Source organism: Talpa occidentalis, unplaced genomic scaffold (genome assembly GCF_014898055.3).
Source record: "Talpa occidentalis isolate TD23 unplaced genomic scaffold, MPIMG_talOcc4v2.1 talOcc4.5, whole genome shotgun sequence".
NCBI classification, from domain to species: domain Eukaryota; kingdom Metazoa; phylum Chordata; class Mammalia; order Eulipotyphla; family Talpidae; genus Talpa; species Talpa occidentalis.
Genome location: NW_023604861.1, coordinates 81,109,616 through 81,127,302, shown reverse-complemented (window position 1 = coordinate 81,127,302; position 17,687 = coordinate 81,109,616). Strand labels below are relative to the sequence as shown.

At 39.8% G+C, this 17,687-nt stretch overlaps 1 protein-coding gene across 1 annotated transcript in view; it reads right to left on the bottom strand.

The window, feature by feature from the left end:
* ANTXR1 (ANTXR cell adhesion molecule 1) overlaps positions 1–17,023 on the bottom strand; it is a 226,043-nt gene extending 209,020 nt beyond the window's left edge. Inside the window, exon 1 of the mRNA XM_037527535.2 lies at positions 16,168–17,023. Within this exon, the coding sequence (XP_037383432.1) occupies positions 16,168–16,319 (152 nt within the window). The 5' untranslated portion in view covers positions 16,320–17,023. The remainder of the gene's footprint in view (positions 1–16,167) is intronic.
* Between the last annotated feature and the right edge of the window lie 664 nt (positions 17,024–17,687).

Sequence of the window (17,687 nt, the reverse complement as noted above, 5' to 3'; positions counted from 1 at the left end):
TTTATTTACTTATTTTTTTCTTTTTTTAAAAGATTATTTATTTATTTATTTATTTATTTATTTATTTATTTATTTATGCATACATACATACATACATACATACATACAAGCACTGGGTACAGTCAGAAGCGTGGGAGGGTGAGAGTTCACCAGAGCCAGAGCAGGGAGCAGAACAGACAGCCTGATGAAATAACACTGCTGAATGGAGCAGCGGGCGCGGCAGGAGAGGTCTGCTGAGTGCCATGTGGGACCCTCACCAGGCGGCCGGGGACCGAACTGGTGCTGCAGAGGCTACGGGCAGCAGAGCGCTCAACTGCTGGACCACCGGGGAGGCCCTTATTTACTTATTTTCTTACATCATTGCTCATTATGCTACAAAATTTGATGTCTCCCCTCAGGTGTAGTCCCTATTTAAGGATACCTTTTTTAAACTGTATTCCAATGAATTTACTTTCTGCAATATTCAGTGTGGTGGATATTGCTTCCATTAGCGTTGACGATTCGAAAATGGCATATATTTTTTAAAAGCTTCTTATTTTCACTTATTTCTTCCTCCTGACAGACTGCTGGTTTCTTGATGCTTGATGATCATCTAAAAGTTTATTGAAAATGCTAATTAAATATCGATCTGCTTGAATGACTTCAGTGGTCATTGTTCCTTTTTTAAATAAAATAACATATTTTAAAGTATTTTTTCAATCTTTGATTCACTTTTTGCATGGTTTCTTGAAGAAAATTATCCCTAATCCTGTTTTAAAAAAATTCACAACTATTTGAATTATGTCTTTTATTTTCTTCACATGTGAGTTTTTGGCTAAATGTAACATTTTGGTCATAAATTTATCTACCATTTAATGTTGCATCTATCTATCAACATTATCTACCATTTAATGTTGCAGGGACTTTGCATGTAACCTGTGTATGTTTTCTCGCCCTCATTAAACTCTTTTGTCTTTGAAATTCAAAATTTTCACATGAAGTATCTAAATATCAGTCTCTTTTAATTAATTAACTTATATTTCTACTTAATGAACTATTCGCATTTGGATTTTCAGTTTTTCTTAAATCAAGAAAATCCACTTGTAGTAAATCTTTCAAGATTTCTTTTAGCACCATTGTCATTCTTTAGCAACCCAAATTATCTGGCCTATTGGAATTCTATTTTTGTCATTCACTATCATCTTCTCTCTCATCACTTTCATATAACTCATTTCCTACTCAAACATACTTTATTATTTATTTCACTTTCTGCCATGTCAATCCTGCTCTGTACTCCATCTACAGTGACTAAATTTTTCCATATTACTTTATATTTTCTTAACTGTTATAGGTCTCTTGTCTTCTCATATTTTATCCCATTTCACAAATCTCTTAACTTCATTGAGAACACAAAATATATGGTGCTAAAGCTGACCTCTTTTGTTGAAATTCTTTCCATAAATTTGTTTTTCCTCCATCTAAAGACTTTCGTTTAATCATTTTAAGTCACTAAAATTTTGTAGACCTTATCCTTGAATATGGAAAGGTGTAACTAAATCTGGTTTCTGCTTTCCAATATTAGGTGACAGACAAATGAACAGAGAAGATTTTGCATTGTCTCACACACAAGATAGATGTTGCATTGGCTCACACTTACAGATTTCTTTTTTTTTTTTAAGATTTATTTTTTTATTATTTTTTATTTATTTATACAAGCACTGGGTATAGTCAGAAGCGCGGGAGGGTGAGAGAATTCACCAGAGCCAGAGCGGGGAGCAGAGCAGGCAGAAGGACCTAAGTACACTGCTGAGGGGAGCAGCGGGCAGCAGGAGAGGTCTGCGCACCATGTGGGACCCTCCTCCGGTGGCCGGGGAGCAGCTGGGGATTGAACCGGCCCTGCAGAGGATGCGGGCAGCTTCGCAACCCAGCGCTCAACCGCTGTGCCACCGGGGAGGCCCCACTTACAGATTTCTTTAAGAAACTTAATCCTGGGAAGAGAAGTTTGCCTTAAAGGCTAAAGTAAGCTTATGTTAGTGTTCCATCAATTAGGGGAGTGGAAAATAGAATAAACTTTAATCTTTTGCCAAAAGGAACGTCATCCCTGCAAGTGTTGTGTGTTTGTTTTGGACAAGATTACTCCAGTTCCACCTTGTATGTAATGTAATGGTTTTTTTTTTTTTTTTTTTTTTAACCTGGTCTCTACTTCAGGCTCTCTATTGTGCTGTACCTGACCTCATTCCTGATCCTTGTTATATCCACATGATCAAGACAGAACTCTGTCAATTCCCTGGAATCACAGGATCTGTGGGGAGGACTCTGCAATGCTGGACAGAATAACTCTCACAAAGATGCCTGGTTTTCATGAGCTTTCTCTCTTGTGGCTTCATTTCTTCTTTGACTATCCAATGCAGCTGCTTCTGTATGATGCTAATGCACAATGGCAAGTAGGGTTCTCATCCTTCTTACATCCCACTCTTTACTTTAAATTCCTTTCTAGTTTTGGGATTGTTCTTGGGACTCCTCCAGAATCTTTCTCTACATGTTTTTTACAGCTTAGCAACAGGGTTGAAAGTAGACCCTAGCTGACCTCTTTCAAACTCAGTCCATCTGATTTGCTTCCAGAGAATTTCTTAAAAATGTTTGCATGTCAATGTCACTGTCCTTGATCTTTGGACCTGGTGAAGGCTTTCCTCAGATGCCTAATCAAGACTTCCTCTTTTTAGGGGGGTTAGGTTTATATGACAGTGGGGGAGATATGAAGGAGGAACTATCCATGTTCAGCTTCATTTTCAAAAGTCATAAATACATTTTCTTTCCTTTCCCATTTCCCACTAAGCCCTTCAACTCATTAAATTTCAGTTTCTGTACTTACAATTCCCTAAGATAGCACCAATTGGTGACTTTCAAAAGTCACCAATGTCTTTATTTCTGATGAAGTATATGTCCTTTCTCAATTTGCATCTTGCTGGATATATTTATACATTCATAAATACAAAAGATAATACTGATTGATTCAGCAAACTGATTTTGAAATGCTTACAAGGTCCTTTTGTGCCTATAAAAATTAATAATCACAACATTCAATGTTCATTAAGTACTTACATAGGCACTGTGCTGAACATTTTACATTAATTGCCATTTAATAATAATAATAATAGCTAGACCTTAATGAGCACTGCTTATAGGTTCATAAGACTGTTCTGGGCACAACTACCTATTGTGTGCCCAGACGGTACTATTAGTTTCCTTTTTATAGATGAGAAACATGAGTTCACAAAGAAGTAACTTGCTCAAAGACACACAGCCAATAAGTGGTAAGATTGAGACTTGACCTTGGGTGGTTTGGTTCTAGACACCATGCTTAAACAGCCTCCCCTCTGGTGTTTAAAGCTCTACTTTTACTATATTTCCCCCTTTCTGCTTTATTTATTCAATGATCAAAAAGATTGTAGGTTTTTCTAATTAATTTATTTTATTTTCTTACATCGCTGTAGTCCCCATGGTTCTCTTGCCACTATATCACCCATAAACCATCACCACAGTCCCTTGTGTTCTTCCCTCTCAGTGACCAACTTCTACTATTTGGTCAACACTTCTTTTTCTGCCCCCCACCACCATTCCTTATATCCCCATGTTCCTTACTCACCCCACTCCCTCTCTACCTCAGAGCCTTCAAGATGCTTATTGATGTCCATGGTTTCGAGAGTATTTTACATTATTGAATTGTCTGCTATGTAATATCCAGTATTTGTTTTTATCATTCTAAAATACTTTGCTACACATATTTCTCTCAAATTCCCTCCATTTTGCTGAAAATTACTGTATTTCATACTTTTATGGTTATATAATACTCCATATGTGGATATACCACATCTTTTTGATCCAATCATCTCTTGATGATTGATCAAGGCTACTTCTAGGTCCTAGCTATTATAAATAATGCTGCTATGAATATTGTGGAACAAAGGGATTTTTGTGTTGATGGTATCATATTCTTTGGGCATATGTCCAAGTGTGGGATTGCTGAGTCATAGGGTATTTCTATTTTCAGTTTTTTAAAGTAAATCCAGGTTACTTTTCATAAAGGTTGTACCAGTTCACATTCCCACCAACAGTGCAATAGAGTTCCTTTCCTCTGCATCCTCACCAATACTTGTTGATGTGTGTCTTTTTAATGTGTGCCATTCTCATGGGTGTGAAATGGCATTTCGTTGTGGTTTTAAACTTATCAGATGTGATGATGAACAATTTTTCATGTCCTTTGGCCTTCTGGATATCCTTTTTGGTGAACTACCTGTTGAAATCTGCTATCCATTTATTGATTGTTAAATTGTATGAGTTTTTTAATATCTTGGGTATTAATCCCTTATCAGTTATATGTTTTGTAAATATTTCTCCCATTCACCAGGATGTCTTTGTCTTATATTTTCTTTCACTGTATAGAAGCCTTTTAATTTGAGGTAGTCCCAATTGTTTATTTCTACTTTTAACTTCCTTGCCACAGGGGTTAAGTCACAAAAAAATATCCTTATTGTTTGTATCATGAAGTGTTTCACAAATGTTTTCTTCTATATATTTTATTGTTATAGGTCTTATATCTAAATCTTTAATCCACTTGGAGTTTTTTTGTGTGCGTATTAACAAATCGATCCAACTTCATTCTTTTATGTATGGCTTTCCAATTTTCCCAGCAACATTTATCAAAGAGACTGTTCTTTCCCCAGTTTTTAGGATCATAGGTCTGGTGCTAGTATGTATGTGGACTTATTTCTTCTGGGCTTTCAATTCGATTCCATTTATCCATGTATCTTCTTTTTTTCTGCCAATACCATATTGTTTTTACGACTATTGCTTTATAGTAAAATTTGAAGTCAGATAATGCGATACCTCCGTTTCTTATCTTTTTTTCCTCAGTGTAGTTTTAGCAATTTGAGGCTAAACTTGTGTTTTTAACACCTATGTACCACTGCCTCCTCGTGGAAGGGTCAGGAAATGCACAAATACAATTCATAGATTTAGGTGCTAAGATAAGTAAGAAGTGCTAAAGAATTTTCGCAATGAATATTTGGGGGTAAGGATACCAGGAAAGGTCTTAAAAATTTGTGCACTCAAAATGGAATCAGGAGCACTACACTGGTTGTCCATTACAATGCAATAAAGTGTGCAAGGTGCTTTCTCTGTTTGACTTCCAATCCTCTCCCCTTTTATTTCTTTGGCATTATCTTGTGTGACAGTTCATAAGCAGGATGATCATATAATTTAAAATCCAAACTGAGATTCTTTCAAGAGTAAAATAGAAAGCTATTAATAATTCCATTGGCTCAGCAAGAATAGGTCAAGAATGTCCTAAGCAACATGGTTACTTATTAGTAGTTAGATTATAGCTGTCCAGTGGCATTTCCTTTTACTTTACATTGTTTATTGTTGTGACTGGTGTACAGTCACATTTAGGATCCTTCACTTTTACTTGCTATGTAATACTACAAACTGGATAATTGTTATTCCGATCATAATCCTTTTGTCACCAAGATGTTGGGAAAATCCTGTTCCAGGTGGTTCCTACAGGTACTTATTAATTAGAGTTGTACATGGCTGAGTATTGCCATTGGAGGAAGAAAAGATAAGGCTTCTGCAAGAGACTCAGAGGACAAATGCTAAAGTTTATTTTTCTCTATCCCTTGCTTGATATTGGGCTAGTCACTCCGTATTATGGGATAGGAATTGTGACAGAGTTGAGGAAGTCCCAACAGGGAAGGGATTTTGAATGAAGATGTAATGTAGAAAGCTGATTGTTCTTGATTTTTTTTGTACCATGGAAAGCCCTCAGCTAATGACAGGAGCAGACCAACTATTAGTAATTATCTCAAAGGGTAAGAGGGCATCCACTTTTGTAAAGGTGGGACAGGTAATGAAGGGAATTAAAAATAAAAGCAGGAAAGGGCATTGGGTTAGTTGAGGGAACTGCACAATATAGTTTTGTTGGAAATTACAAGGATGTGGGATAGGGTAAGCCATGAAATCAGGGAAATGGATAGTAGCCTGAGCAATAAAGTTCTTGGATACCTTGTTAAGGAGTTTACGTTTTATCCTAAAAGCATTCTAGAAGTGTTACAGTTTACAGGGTAGGTAAAATGATGTCAAAATTAGTTTCTGTTCTAAAAAGATCAATCTGATACCAGTGTTGAGAACACAGGTGGGAGAAAGTGTAAAGAAAGAAGATAAAGAGAACAATTTAGAGATTGCTTAAGTGAACTGAATGAGAAATGGTAAAGATCTGAACTAAGGCAGCGATGGGGCAGAGAATGAGGTAGACAAAGGAGAGACATGGGAACAGATACTATGAGGCCTGGCAATATGAGAAAGAGGTTCACTTCAGATCTTGCACTTAAGTGGCTGGGTTTTTGGTGATGTCACCAAGACTAGAAAAGAAAAGGAAATACTTTTTTAGGGGACAACATCTAGCTGATCTTCCACTGAAATTCTCTCTTCTCATCTCAGTGGTACAGTTCTTCATTGGTTTTCTTCTAACTGTCGTGGCAACTTCTCAGCTCTGTGTAGTGGAGTTCCTTTTTTTACACAGGCATCCTTATTGATAATTCCTTTAGGTTGGACCCTGATAATCTTCCTCTATAAACTCCACTTCTTTTTGATATTTTTCCAATTCTGATTTTGTCTTGATATTATCTCCACATTATTTATTATAAATATCCACATTTCACCTACTACCCTTGGGCTAAGAACACTCAAGTATCTATTTTCAGTTCCAGGATATAAATCCAACTGCCCACTCAACATCTCCACCCAAATGTGTCACATGTCCAGACCTAACACATCCACACTGAACTAACTCCTCCTTCTAAAACCTACTCCTTACCCTTGCAATTCTTTCCTCTCCTACTCATTCACCCCCAATTGGCTCAAGTTCTGATGCTACTCCCCATAAAAGAGCTCTCAATTTCCTTTATTCTTTTTTCCTCATGCCCACTACAAGAATAAGTGACATATAGTCTTATATAGGATTATACCTATAATCACATGCACACATATGCTTGCCACCTTTGCCTTAAATTCCTTTAATCCCATAACCTATTGCTTGTATGAGAAAGTCCATTTTTTTTCCCCTGTCATGTCTATGTCACACAGTATGTGTCACTATGCTTTCCCATAAGTTGCTCCTTTGCAACTGATCAAGTTCCAGATTCAAAGTTACCTCTTATATGAATCCTCCTAAGCCTTTTTCATTTCAACCAAAATTATTTCACCAATTCTCTTCCCCTGCAATTAGTCTTTTCTACTAAACTGAAATCCTGAAGTACCAGGGACATATTCTATATATTTTATAATTTCAAAAATTTAGCAGTTTGATACATTTTAAATTGAATCAATATATTCCTTATCTTAGTCAGGCAGTCCTGCTTGAACTCTAGGGTGGTGCCTTTTGTTAGAAGATTGCACTCCCTTTCTCTGGGGCTAATTACCACCACCTCAATTACCATCACCACTGTGGTCACCACCATCACCACCACCACTATGGCACTCACATACCAAATGCCTCATTGAGGTTTTAATCTAATATTATTTAATCTTTGCAACACTTCTTAATGCCTATTTTATTGATGAGGAGACTGAGGTTCAGGGAGCCTAAGCAATTTTCCTGAGGTTAGAAAGTTTGGTGAAAGGCTGAGCTGGTATTTAAAATCAGAGACTCCTGATTCCAAAGTTGGGTCTTTTAACTCCAAAGCTGGATCTTTTAACTCTTGTGCTTGACCCTCAATTCATTGCTGAGGCACTGGAGCACATTTCATGTAAGAGTCTTGACAGAAGGGAAGCAAATGACGGTCCTAGACAACACCATGGCTTACAGATGTGTGCATGTATGGCAGGACCTGGTGATGCTGAAGTGCACAGTATGGTCTGTTTGTGACCTTTGCTCTTCCTGCTCCATATCATGTTGGGCTTCTCCTACCACCATACCACCATCTAAAATAAGAAATCAGCTTGACATCCAGTTCTTTGGTGTCTGCTGCTTCACCTACATTTTCACCTGAGAAAAGAAAGGACATCATTATGGACAGATTTTCCTGTCTTCCTGTTCAGTATCACTGTTTATTGTGGGAGGGAGAGAACTACATCAGAATCACAGGAGAAGCTTTTCCAAAATACACTTGCCTGCCTTAACCTTTGGATCTGGAACTTGAATATTGAACAGCTGATCTGGTTCCTGGATGAGTAGCTCTGGTAGAACATATTAATTTCCAAGATTTGCAACTTCTACTGTTTCTCTTATTGCTGAAACCTTTCCACTTCTTCCTCTAGATGGATATGTCTCCTGCTTACATGTAATCTGGGGGTGCTCAACCAGGGTGGCGGCATCTCACAGGAAGGCATTGAGAAAAATGTGTAGAGGCACTTATTTACTGGATATCACACTGACCAGAAAGGTGAATGGCATTTACAAAGTAAGGACTGGAAATGCTAAGCATCCTAGAGGTCTGTACAATGAAAAACTGTCCCAGCAAAAATGCCAGCCACACCCCCATGGAGAAACACATTCATTTGGAGATCAGTTACTCTTGATTTAGTCTCTGAATCAGCCTCTGCACGTCATATCAACTACTGTGCTATTCCAGGGCAGAGCTCCCTTCAATTTCCCCATGCTCCACAAACTATGGAAACAGAGATTCTCACTTTCAAATATACTCGTTTAATATTTAAGTGGCAGGGAAGCTTGTCTCAACTCCATTTCTTCCTTCTATCTTATTTAATTCTACCCCTTACCCAGTCCACTGAATGTTTCATCTAAAGGACATGTGGCATGGGAAAGGGAGAAAAAGAACAGGAGCCATCACAGCCTCAGAGATTGGTCTGAATTCTCACGTCAGACAATAGTTTCAGGTTGGTGAATATATCTAAGACCTGGCTCAAAGCGAAACCTTTTCCAGAAATGATCTCCTTACTCCCTGTCTAAATGACTATTCCTTTCTTGCTTATTCATGCCAAAGCAGTGTGTAGGTTTGCAGTAGAGGCTTTCTAGTGCTCACCCATATTTGGCTTTTCTCTTCTTTTAGCTACATGGGACGATGCCATTTTTTCCACACTCTTCCTGTAGGATAAGGGCAAGTGACTAGTTCTGACCAATGAGTCATGAGTAGAAGGATGCCAGTCACTATAAGCTGAAGCATTTCACTGCCAGTGAGAAGTTCTCAGTGTTTTCTCCCCTTGCAGATGTGATAGTGGAAGCTAGAGTTAAGGAGTTCCCACCAATCTGGGTCCCAGAACAACAACCATGAGCAGAGTCCCTGATGCCTCCCATCAGACATGTCAATAGGCAGAAATGATAAATATGTAATTAGCTTTTCTACTGTTGTTGTTTTGGGTCACTGAGTTTTGGGGAATTATTTGTAATCTCAGCACAACATGACCTACCCTGCTTAATCTGGTGTTCGTTTGCATGTTTAGTCTTTCCATCTTTGTGCATAAAGCATGAGACTTAAGTTTAAGGCTGAGTTTTGCCACTTAAAAGTGACCTTGACCACTAACCTTTCTAAACCTCAATTTCCTCATGTGGCAAATGGTGATCACGACAGTACTAAATTTATATGATCATAAAATCTGCATGGAATCACACAGGCAAAGTGCTTACCACAGTGCTCGGTAAGTAGCAAAGACTTAGTAAATGTTACTATTTTCTTTTATTGTTGATCAGAAATTGACTTCCCTTGGCCCTTCCCAAAATCTTCCAGGAGTCTTTAGCTTTGTCTGCCTGAAATCCTTCTACTGTCCTTCCCCCTAAAGAGCAAGTAGTCTAGGGCTGCTTCCTGCTTCTTTACATTGCTTGCAGTTCCCAGAACAGGATATTGTTTGCAACAGGCATTGTGTCATCCATGCTTTCATGGAACACACAATTGTGATTGGGATTGAGAACATATTTATGCCAAATGAATGAGTCAGCTCAGCCAAATCAAAGAAATAGAATTACTTTTTTTTCAGTGCAAACCTGGCATGTCTGGGAAACATGTCAGGAAATGTCCAAATACCCACTTTGTCTTTTGTTGCTGAGTATTCTCTAGGAGAGGCGGAATCCAGCCTCTTGGCCACATATCAAAAATAAACACACGTTCTAAATTAGCATAAAACAAATCCCATTTGCATTTATGTGACAGCCAAGTCTCACTCTTGATGCCAGAGTTTGTTCCTGGACCACTGGGAGTCCTTCAGCACTTGGAGATAATTGCAGGTTATCTTAGGACGGATGCCTTCCTCCAACACTCCTGGATACTATTCTCAGCTTGACACTGACTTTTACCAAGTCTCCACAGCTAAGGAAAGTGGAGATAATTACTTGGCTGACCCAGACAGAAATACAAAACACTTATGCCTTACTTATTTTTATTTTTGACCCACACATCAAACTTTCCAATTGTAGAAAGTTCTACCAGCTATTCCCTGGTCTGTTAAGTCTTCTCCTTACCTAGAACCTAGTTGGAGGAATGTTGAAAGGCAACCATAAAATCTACTTCAAAAGGGAAGAAAGGCTGAGGATAGTATGCTCTATGGAAGGGAGAAAGGAAGGGAAAGAAGAAAAAGAAAGATATTCCTGGTTCCTGAGAATCTTGATTTTTTTGTTATTATTGATTTTTTATTATTATTTCTTAGAATTGTCTTGGAATTACAGCATTTTCTGAGGGATTCTTTTTTCCTGATTCATAGCCAATTTTGCATTTTCCTTTCTTGAAGCTCTCTTTCAAAGTATTTCTAAAAACAAGCTACATCTGTGTGTTTTAACACATTTGCAAAGTTGAATCCCCTTTTCCCATGAGATTCAATCTGAACAAATTATTAATTTATTGGGCATTTAAGTGCATCATAATCCTGTGTCCTGAGCACACCTCATAGTCTTATATCAGTTAATCCCCCAGTGCTCTGAAGCATCTCTGGACTGCAGGGGGTTGGTGTTCCTGAAACCTTCAATCAACTACAATTGATTTGACAGCATAGCAGCAGCTTTTTGATGGAATAATCTTAATTGTTTTATGTGCCTTCATTTACTGAAACTCTAATGTGGGATTTTTTTAATTCCTGGAATCCACCCAGGTGTTTTAGTTGTATTTCCATGTACTTCTCATTATGTCCCAACTGTACAGGCAGTGATGAATGGAAAGACCTGGGGTGTGACTTAGGAACCAACACTGTCCCAGCTCCATCAGGAGCTTATCCAAGATCCTTGGGCAGGTCACTTAATAGAGTGGGTCAGACAAAGGTTTAACAGTACATTAAGGACAGTAGAGCTTGTCCTAGTTACCAAGCAAGGTTGTTTGGGGGTAGGAGGTATTGTGAGATAGTCTTAGTGTTGGGAGAGTCTAATTCTGACTCTAGAGATTTTTTTTGTGAGGTAGTAGTTGGAACCCAGAAGGTAAGGTGAGGTTCCCAGCCTATTGCCACAAAAATGTGTTCTATTACCATGTCCCTGGAGTAAAATACATAGAGTATAACATCACCAATTTGGGGTCATCCAAGTGGGTGCTAGGGTTGAAACTCTGGGTGAGTGGCAAGATGGGGTCCTTTTGTGTGGGGAAAAAAGAAAGAGAAAATTGGTGCTGAGCCAAAAGGAAGTAGCAGAGGGAGGAGTCTGGGGTTCTACTGGGAAGGAGTATGCAATGAGTGCATGGATGTCTTTACAAATGTAAGGATTTATTGGGTGACAGACTGTGGTTAGGGATGTCCTGTAAATAAGCTACTTAGTGCTACTGTCTCCCTCCCAGCCATCATGCCCTCCACTCCTGCTCTGCTTTTAACCCACCATTTTACTTTTGAGGTCTTCAGGGCACATGTGAATATAACAGCACTTCCCAGAGACTCATGATGGGAATCCATGTTTTCCATGTCAATGACTACTAGTTCTATATAAAACAGACCAATATGTGATTCATAAATATGTGCTGTAACACCTGAAGAGCCCTGCAAGAGAAGAGCCCTGTGTGCATGTCCATGGGATGGTCAATGGGGTGCATTAATTTTAGCACTCCTGGGAGACTTAAAGGACCTAGCTGCTCCTTGATTGTTTTTCTCTGGATAGAGGCCTTCCAAATCTCACTTTCCAAATTCCTAATTGAATTCCCAGCAATCTACTTTTCCTGACTATAACCAGAAAAGCATGTTTAAATGAACATGAAATTCCATCAGTCTAAAGCCTTGTTCACCCCAGTCCACCGACCCTGTCACCAAAGCCACTAACCATGCCCTATTGTGTTACTGTGGTATTCTAGGTTATCATTATGAAGTCTTTGCTCCTGTTTGAGAAAACATGACGTTCCATTAAATGTATAATCTGGGCTCCTGCCAGGCCGGGGGGTGCATCCAGCTGAAAATTGAAATGAGCTGAAATTTAACGTCAAGGAAAAGAAGAGAACCGTACACCAGGAAAAAGGAAGCTAAGGGTTGGAGAGAAGGGTGAATTCGGAGCCCTGTGATCCATTGCTTTCAGCCTGTAGATAGTGTCTTGTCAGCCAAGGATCTTAGAAGCCCAAGGAAAAAACAAGTCAGCATTCTTTCCCTCCCCACCATGCTATGGTTGGTGCTGGACAGCACTATCTGAGGAGGTTCTTTCTAGAACAAAAGACCATGTCTTTAGGGACCACCAGGGGCCTCTTTGCCATCATTATCTCTTGGCACACCCCCAGCTCTGGGTTCAACAATCATAAGAATGAGCCTGGATGGAGATAGTAAGTGGGGGGACAGTATGCTATGTCACACTGAGTTCTAGTGAGTTTTTCCTTCAGCCCCCAAATATCTCTCTCTTCAACGTGACAACTAAAGGAAGTCTGAAGAGTCTACCTAAAAGTAAAAATAGGGGTCTGTAAGGTCTCCCATCATTTGTTTCCCCAAGAGCAATTGGGTATTAAGCGTACTGCAAAAGATCCTATGGTGCATTTAGAAATTTACTTCAGGGCAAAAAAGAAAAGCAGCAGCATCCTCCATAATCACCAGTTTGGAGCTCAGAGCCCTGGCTGGAGACCTGCCTCACATTTTAAATGTTTTTTTAAAAACTCAAAGTAACTTATTTTTGTTGAATATAGAAAAATAACATATGTTCATTGTAAAAAAAAATTCTGAATATTCAAAAATAACTTAAAAAATAATTTAAAAGTCCTGTCTTCTGGAGAGAAATACTATCACACATTGCGTAAGCAGACACCTAGACACGTGTGTTTAGTTGTTTTGTTGTTTGGTCTTTTTTTTTTTTTACAATGGACAATCATAATGCACATAATGTTTGGCATGTGTATGTTTGGTAATTATATTTTCACCTTGGAATGTATTATGAGCATTAAATATTTGTCCTAAAATGTCTTACAAGTGCCCCTAATATGCATCTTCAATACTATCTATATGCCTTGCCTTAGCTCATAAATCCCTGATGTTGGACAGTTAGGTAACTTTCAGCTTGATTATAACAAACACCAAAGTCATGAATGTACATAGAGGCACTTCTTGATGATGATCTTGGATTTTTTCTGTAGGATATGGGATTTCTGGGTGGAAAAGTAGAGCCCCATTTTAAAAAGCATTTGATAGATGTTGCCAACCCCTCTTCTTGTCTACACTACCCAGTACAGAAGCCACATGTGGCTACTAAAATTTAAAATCACTAAACTTAAAGTAAAAAGTTCACCTCCTTGATTGTGCTGGTTATATTTCAGGTACTCAATAGTCACACAAAGATAGTAGCAACCATATATTATCAAAGAAATTTCTATTTGGACAGAAATTTCTATCAGACATTGCAAGTCTAGAAAGACTATACAAATTTGTATTTTAAGATAGAGCAGCACCTACTGCCTGTAGTTGACCAATACTGAATATTGTAGATCTTTCAAAATCTTTGCCAACTTAATGAATATTATATCTTGTTTGATTTTTTCATTTCTTTATGACTAATGAAGTTGAACATTTTTGTTTAATGAATTTCATATATGATTTTTTGAGGGTGAATTACTTATGTAGTAAACCTATTTTCTATTGAGATTATCTTTTTAAAACAACTTTTTTCCATATTAAGATCACTCTTTAAAGAGTAATGTGTTGTAAGAGTTTTTGAAACATCTTTTGTATATTACATTTTTCACTGGAGAAATGTAAAATTTTAATGTATTTAAATCCTTAAATAGTTTTAAAAGCTCTAAACCTAAGATGATAGTAATATTCATCTAAATTTTCCTCTAGTTCTTTCATCATTTCATTTTAAACATTTAAATTTCCATTTCTCCTGGAATTTATTTGGGTGTGTGGTATAAAATATGTATCTAATCTTTTCCATTTCTCATGTTACCATTTGCCCAAGAATCACTTTTAAAAATAACAAATAATTCCCTTGACTTGAACTCCCACTAAATGCTTACATGCCCTTGGATCTATTTCCAGACTTCCTATTCTGCCCACCTATTCTCTGATCTTTACCATCCTGTTTTTCTTTATGAATTTGCTTTATATTTTAATATTTGGGGGATTTGGTATTTTTCACTATTTCTAAAAAAATCTTTCCACTCTTTTTTTTAAATCAGTTTTTTTTCTCTCTAAGATAAACCTAAAATCATTTTTGCTAAATTCCTCTCAACAACAAAATAAATTCTTTCAGAACCTTAAGTGAGACTTGACTTGAAAACTTAATTCAACTGAAATTAATCTGGGAGAAAGGGTGATCTCTAATCACTGAATTATCCATTCCGGGATAATTATCCGTTCCTTGTTTGTCTTTCTGATCTGTTTTTTTTTTTTAGGGGGTGGGGTAGGGTGAAGAGCACTAGATGGGCAACTGACTGTTTTCTGACAATGTCTTTGAACTATGAGCTAGTGTTCCCAGACTCTAGAAGTAACAAAAGAAATTCCATTTCTTAGCAATGAAATACATTTCAGTATCCACCTTCTCATAAATCTGCAAGAAAGAGATCTCACTTTTCATCCCAAGAATCTGGGAGTTCAAAACAACCTTTACGGAAAAACCAAACTCCAGGGGCAACTGCAAAGCACATTTGATGTCTAGCTGGCCAGTTTATTTTGCAGGACTCTTTTTTCCAACTCCCAAATACTTTTCCAGTCTGTGAAATTCATCTCCCCTCTGCCGTAACAGCAAGTCCTCTCCTGGCACTGGGTAGCTCACAGAGTTTTAATGGGCAGGGACCTTTCTGAGGGGCTTTTTATTGTGGAAGATGGATTTTAGTCGATAGCATGATGCTTCCTTGAATGACTGAGGTTTGGCAAATCGATGGGTATTTGGGAAGTGTTTAATTGTTCAGCATTCAGTTCTCCCTTGAACTCAGTCCTGAAGCCTGACCACTTTCCATTTCTGTAAGGAAACCAGCGCTCCTGCACCTCCCTGGTAGCCCACCAGTCAATCCAAAGGCCAAGAACTTGAATTCGCTTACACCGGAGTTTCTCAAACCGAGGGGGAAGAGAAATTTACCCGCATGGGGCTTTGGCAATATCTGGAGGCTTTTTGGGTGGTCACCCCAGCAAGACTGGAGGGGGCTGGAGGGATCTGGAAGGTACAGTACTGGTATCTACAGCGGATAGGCCAGATGCTGCTAATCACCACTCTACGATGCACAGGGCAGCCCCACAACAAAGAATTCGCCCGCCTCAAGCTCAGTAGTGCCCAGGTGGAGAAGCCCACCTAACATTTTTTCACAAACTGCCGTAAGGCGGCGTGCATGACCTTGTCAGAAACAAAGGTGTTGCATTATGTAGGACGCGTTTGGTTTTTTTAAAAGACATGACTGACTTTTAAAAGCCCACGCCTCTTGGAGACTTACTTTTTAAGTTTTGCCTCTCCTAAGCAAGGCTTTCTCACCACGATTTCTAAAGCAAATTTAAAGGGTTCACAGAAACGTAGTAGGTCAACAGCATCCTCACACGCCTCGCACACTTCTCGGTCACAGAAAGCAAGTCAGAAAAGAAGGCTGTCTACACCACAGGCGGCGGCGCCTGCTCCGCGCGGGCGGCAGCGGGGAGGGATGGAGCAGCCACCTCCCTGACAAAGGCGCGGGGCTGGAGCCCCTGGCACCTTCTGCGGTCCCTTTCGGGCCCAGGAGATAGGCAAGCCGTTCCCAAAGCGACCCTGCCGACAAGCCCAGCCCGGGGAAAAAAAGCATCATCAGGTTAGCCGGGGATGGAACGGCTCATGGCACTTACTTGTCCAAAATGAAGTACAGGTCAAATCCCCCATAGCAGGCGGGTCCCCCTTCTTCCCTGCGTCCCCCTTGGCCGGCGCAGATGAGCACAAAAGTGGCCAAAGAGAGACACTTGAAGCCGATGCGGAGGGCTCTCTGCTCCACGGTGGCCATGACCTCAGCCCGGGGAGAGGGTCGGGTCCGCTCCTTCCCACGCGCCTCGAGCTCGCCAGCGCCCTCAGGGACGCGCCATCCGAGGAGCCCTCCTCGCGGGTCCTTTATTCCCCCTCGAGCTCCAGAAAACTCCCCGGAAGCAATTGTCCGAAAGAGTTCAAGGTTTTCCTTCTGGTTTCCGCTCCGATGCTGGTTTCTGGGTTTCAGGTTTCAAGAATCCCAATACTACACTTCGCTTTTTTAAAGGCGCTGCTCCTGACTCCTGCCCGCGCGCCCCTCTCGAGGCTGCGCTGAGGTTTTGCAGTTTGAGGCAGTTCCGTCCTGACGGTTCTTTGTCCCAGATTTCAGATCTTATGGGGTGGGTTTGCAAATTGTTCTTGGCGCGGGGAGTGCTGTGCCTTTTCTGCCTCCTCTTTGCCCCCCTTTTTCATTTTGATGCAGAAAGAAAGTTGAAAGGGTGCCCCCTTGTGGCCGAAGACGGCGAACGCGCTCTTGGGCTGTCTGGGGCGTGTGACTGCTCGCGGTTTCTTACTCCTTTTTCCTCTTAGACCTTCCCTTTCTTTCTCCGTAGCTTCTTGTCCCTTCCCAGTTCTCGCTCACTCTCCAGACGTCGTCCTCGGCTTTCCTTTCCTACCCTATGTCTGCAGATAAGTCACTGTAAACATTTGATGAGGACGAACTTCCTCCAAACACTGTGGCTCTGACTGACCCCAGGCTGGGAGCTTTGCAAACAAGCTGTTGTGCAAACGAAGTAGAGAAGAACAGGGCTTTTGTGATATGAATCATCCAGTCATTAGCACACATCATAAAAGAGACTGTAGGGATCCAGTATTGTGGATGAGAATTGCAATAAACAGTCTCCCGGACAAGGCTGTTCCTGGCTGCGAACAGTTGCACTTTCTAAATCTCTAAATCGAGGGTTTCTATCTCCAGATATTAGGGATTCTGCGAAAAATTCTTTCAGCCTGTAAACTTTGACTTTTCCCCACCCTGTCTTTGATTTAGAACGGGAGAAGTGAACAGCTCTGAAGGTAATAGACTTTCCAAATAGTTTGGGAACTGGCAAGGCAGTCTTGTGCTAACCTTCTCAAGCGAGGAATCTTGGTTAGAGTGGCTTCTGAGCCCCCTTGGAGCTGGGAACTCAGCTTGAGCTTCGGATGTCTTCCATTCAGGGAGCCCTTAATGCACACTCATGCTCCATTTTCTAGGATTATTTTTCCAGACATACCTTTTCCAGACACACCCACTACTAAGCCTCTAAAACCTTGTTTCCCAATGTGGCCACCACAGTGGTATCCCCTGCCATGCATTCTATGGGATCCTAGTATATTTGGAATGCTCTATGAAACATTAATTTTGTTGTCAAAT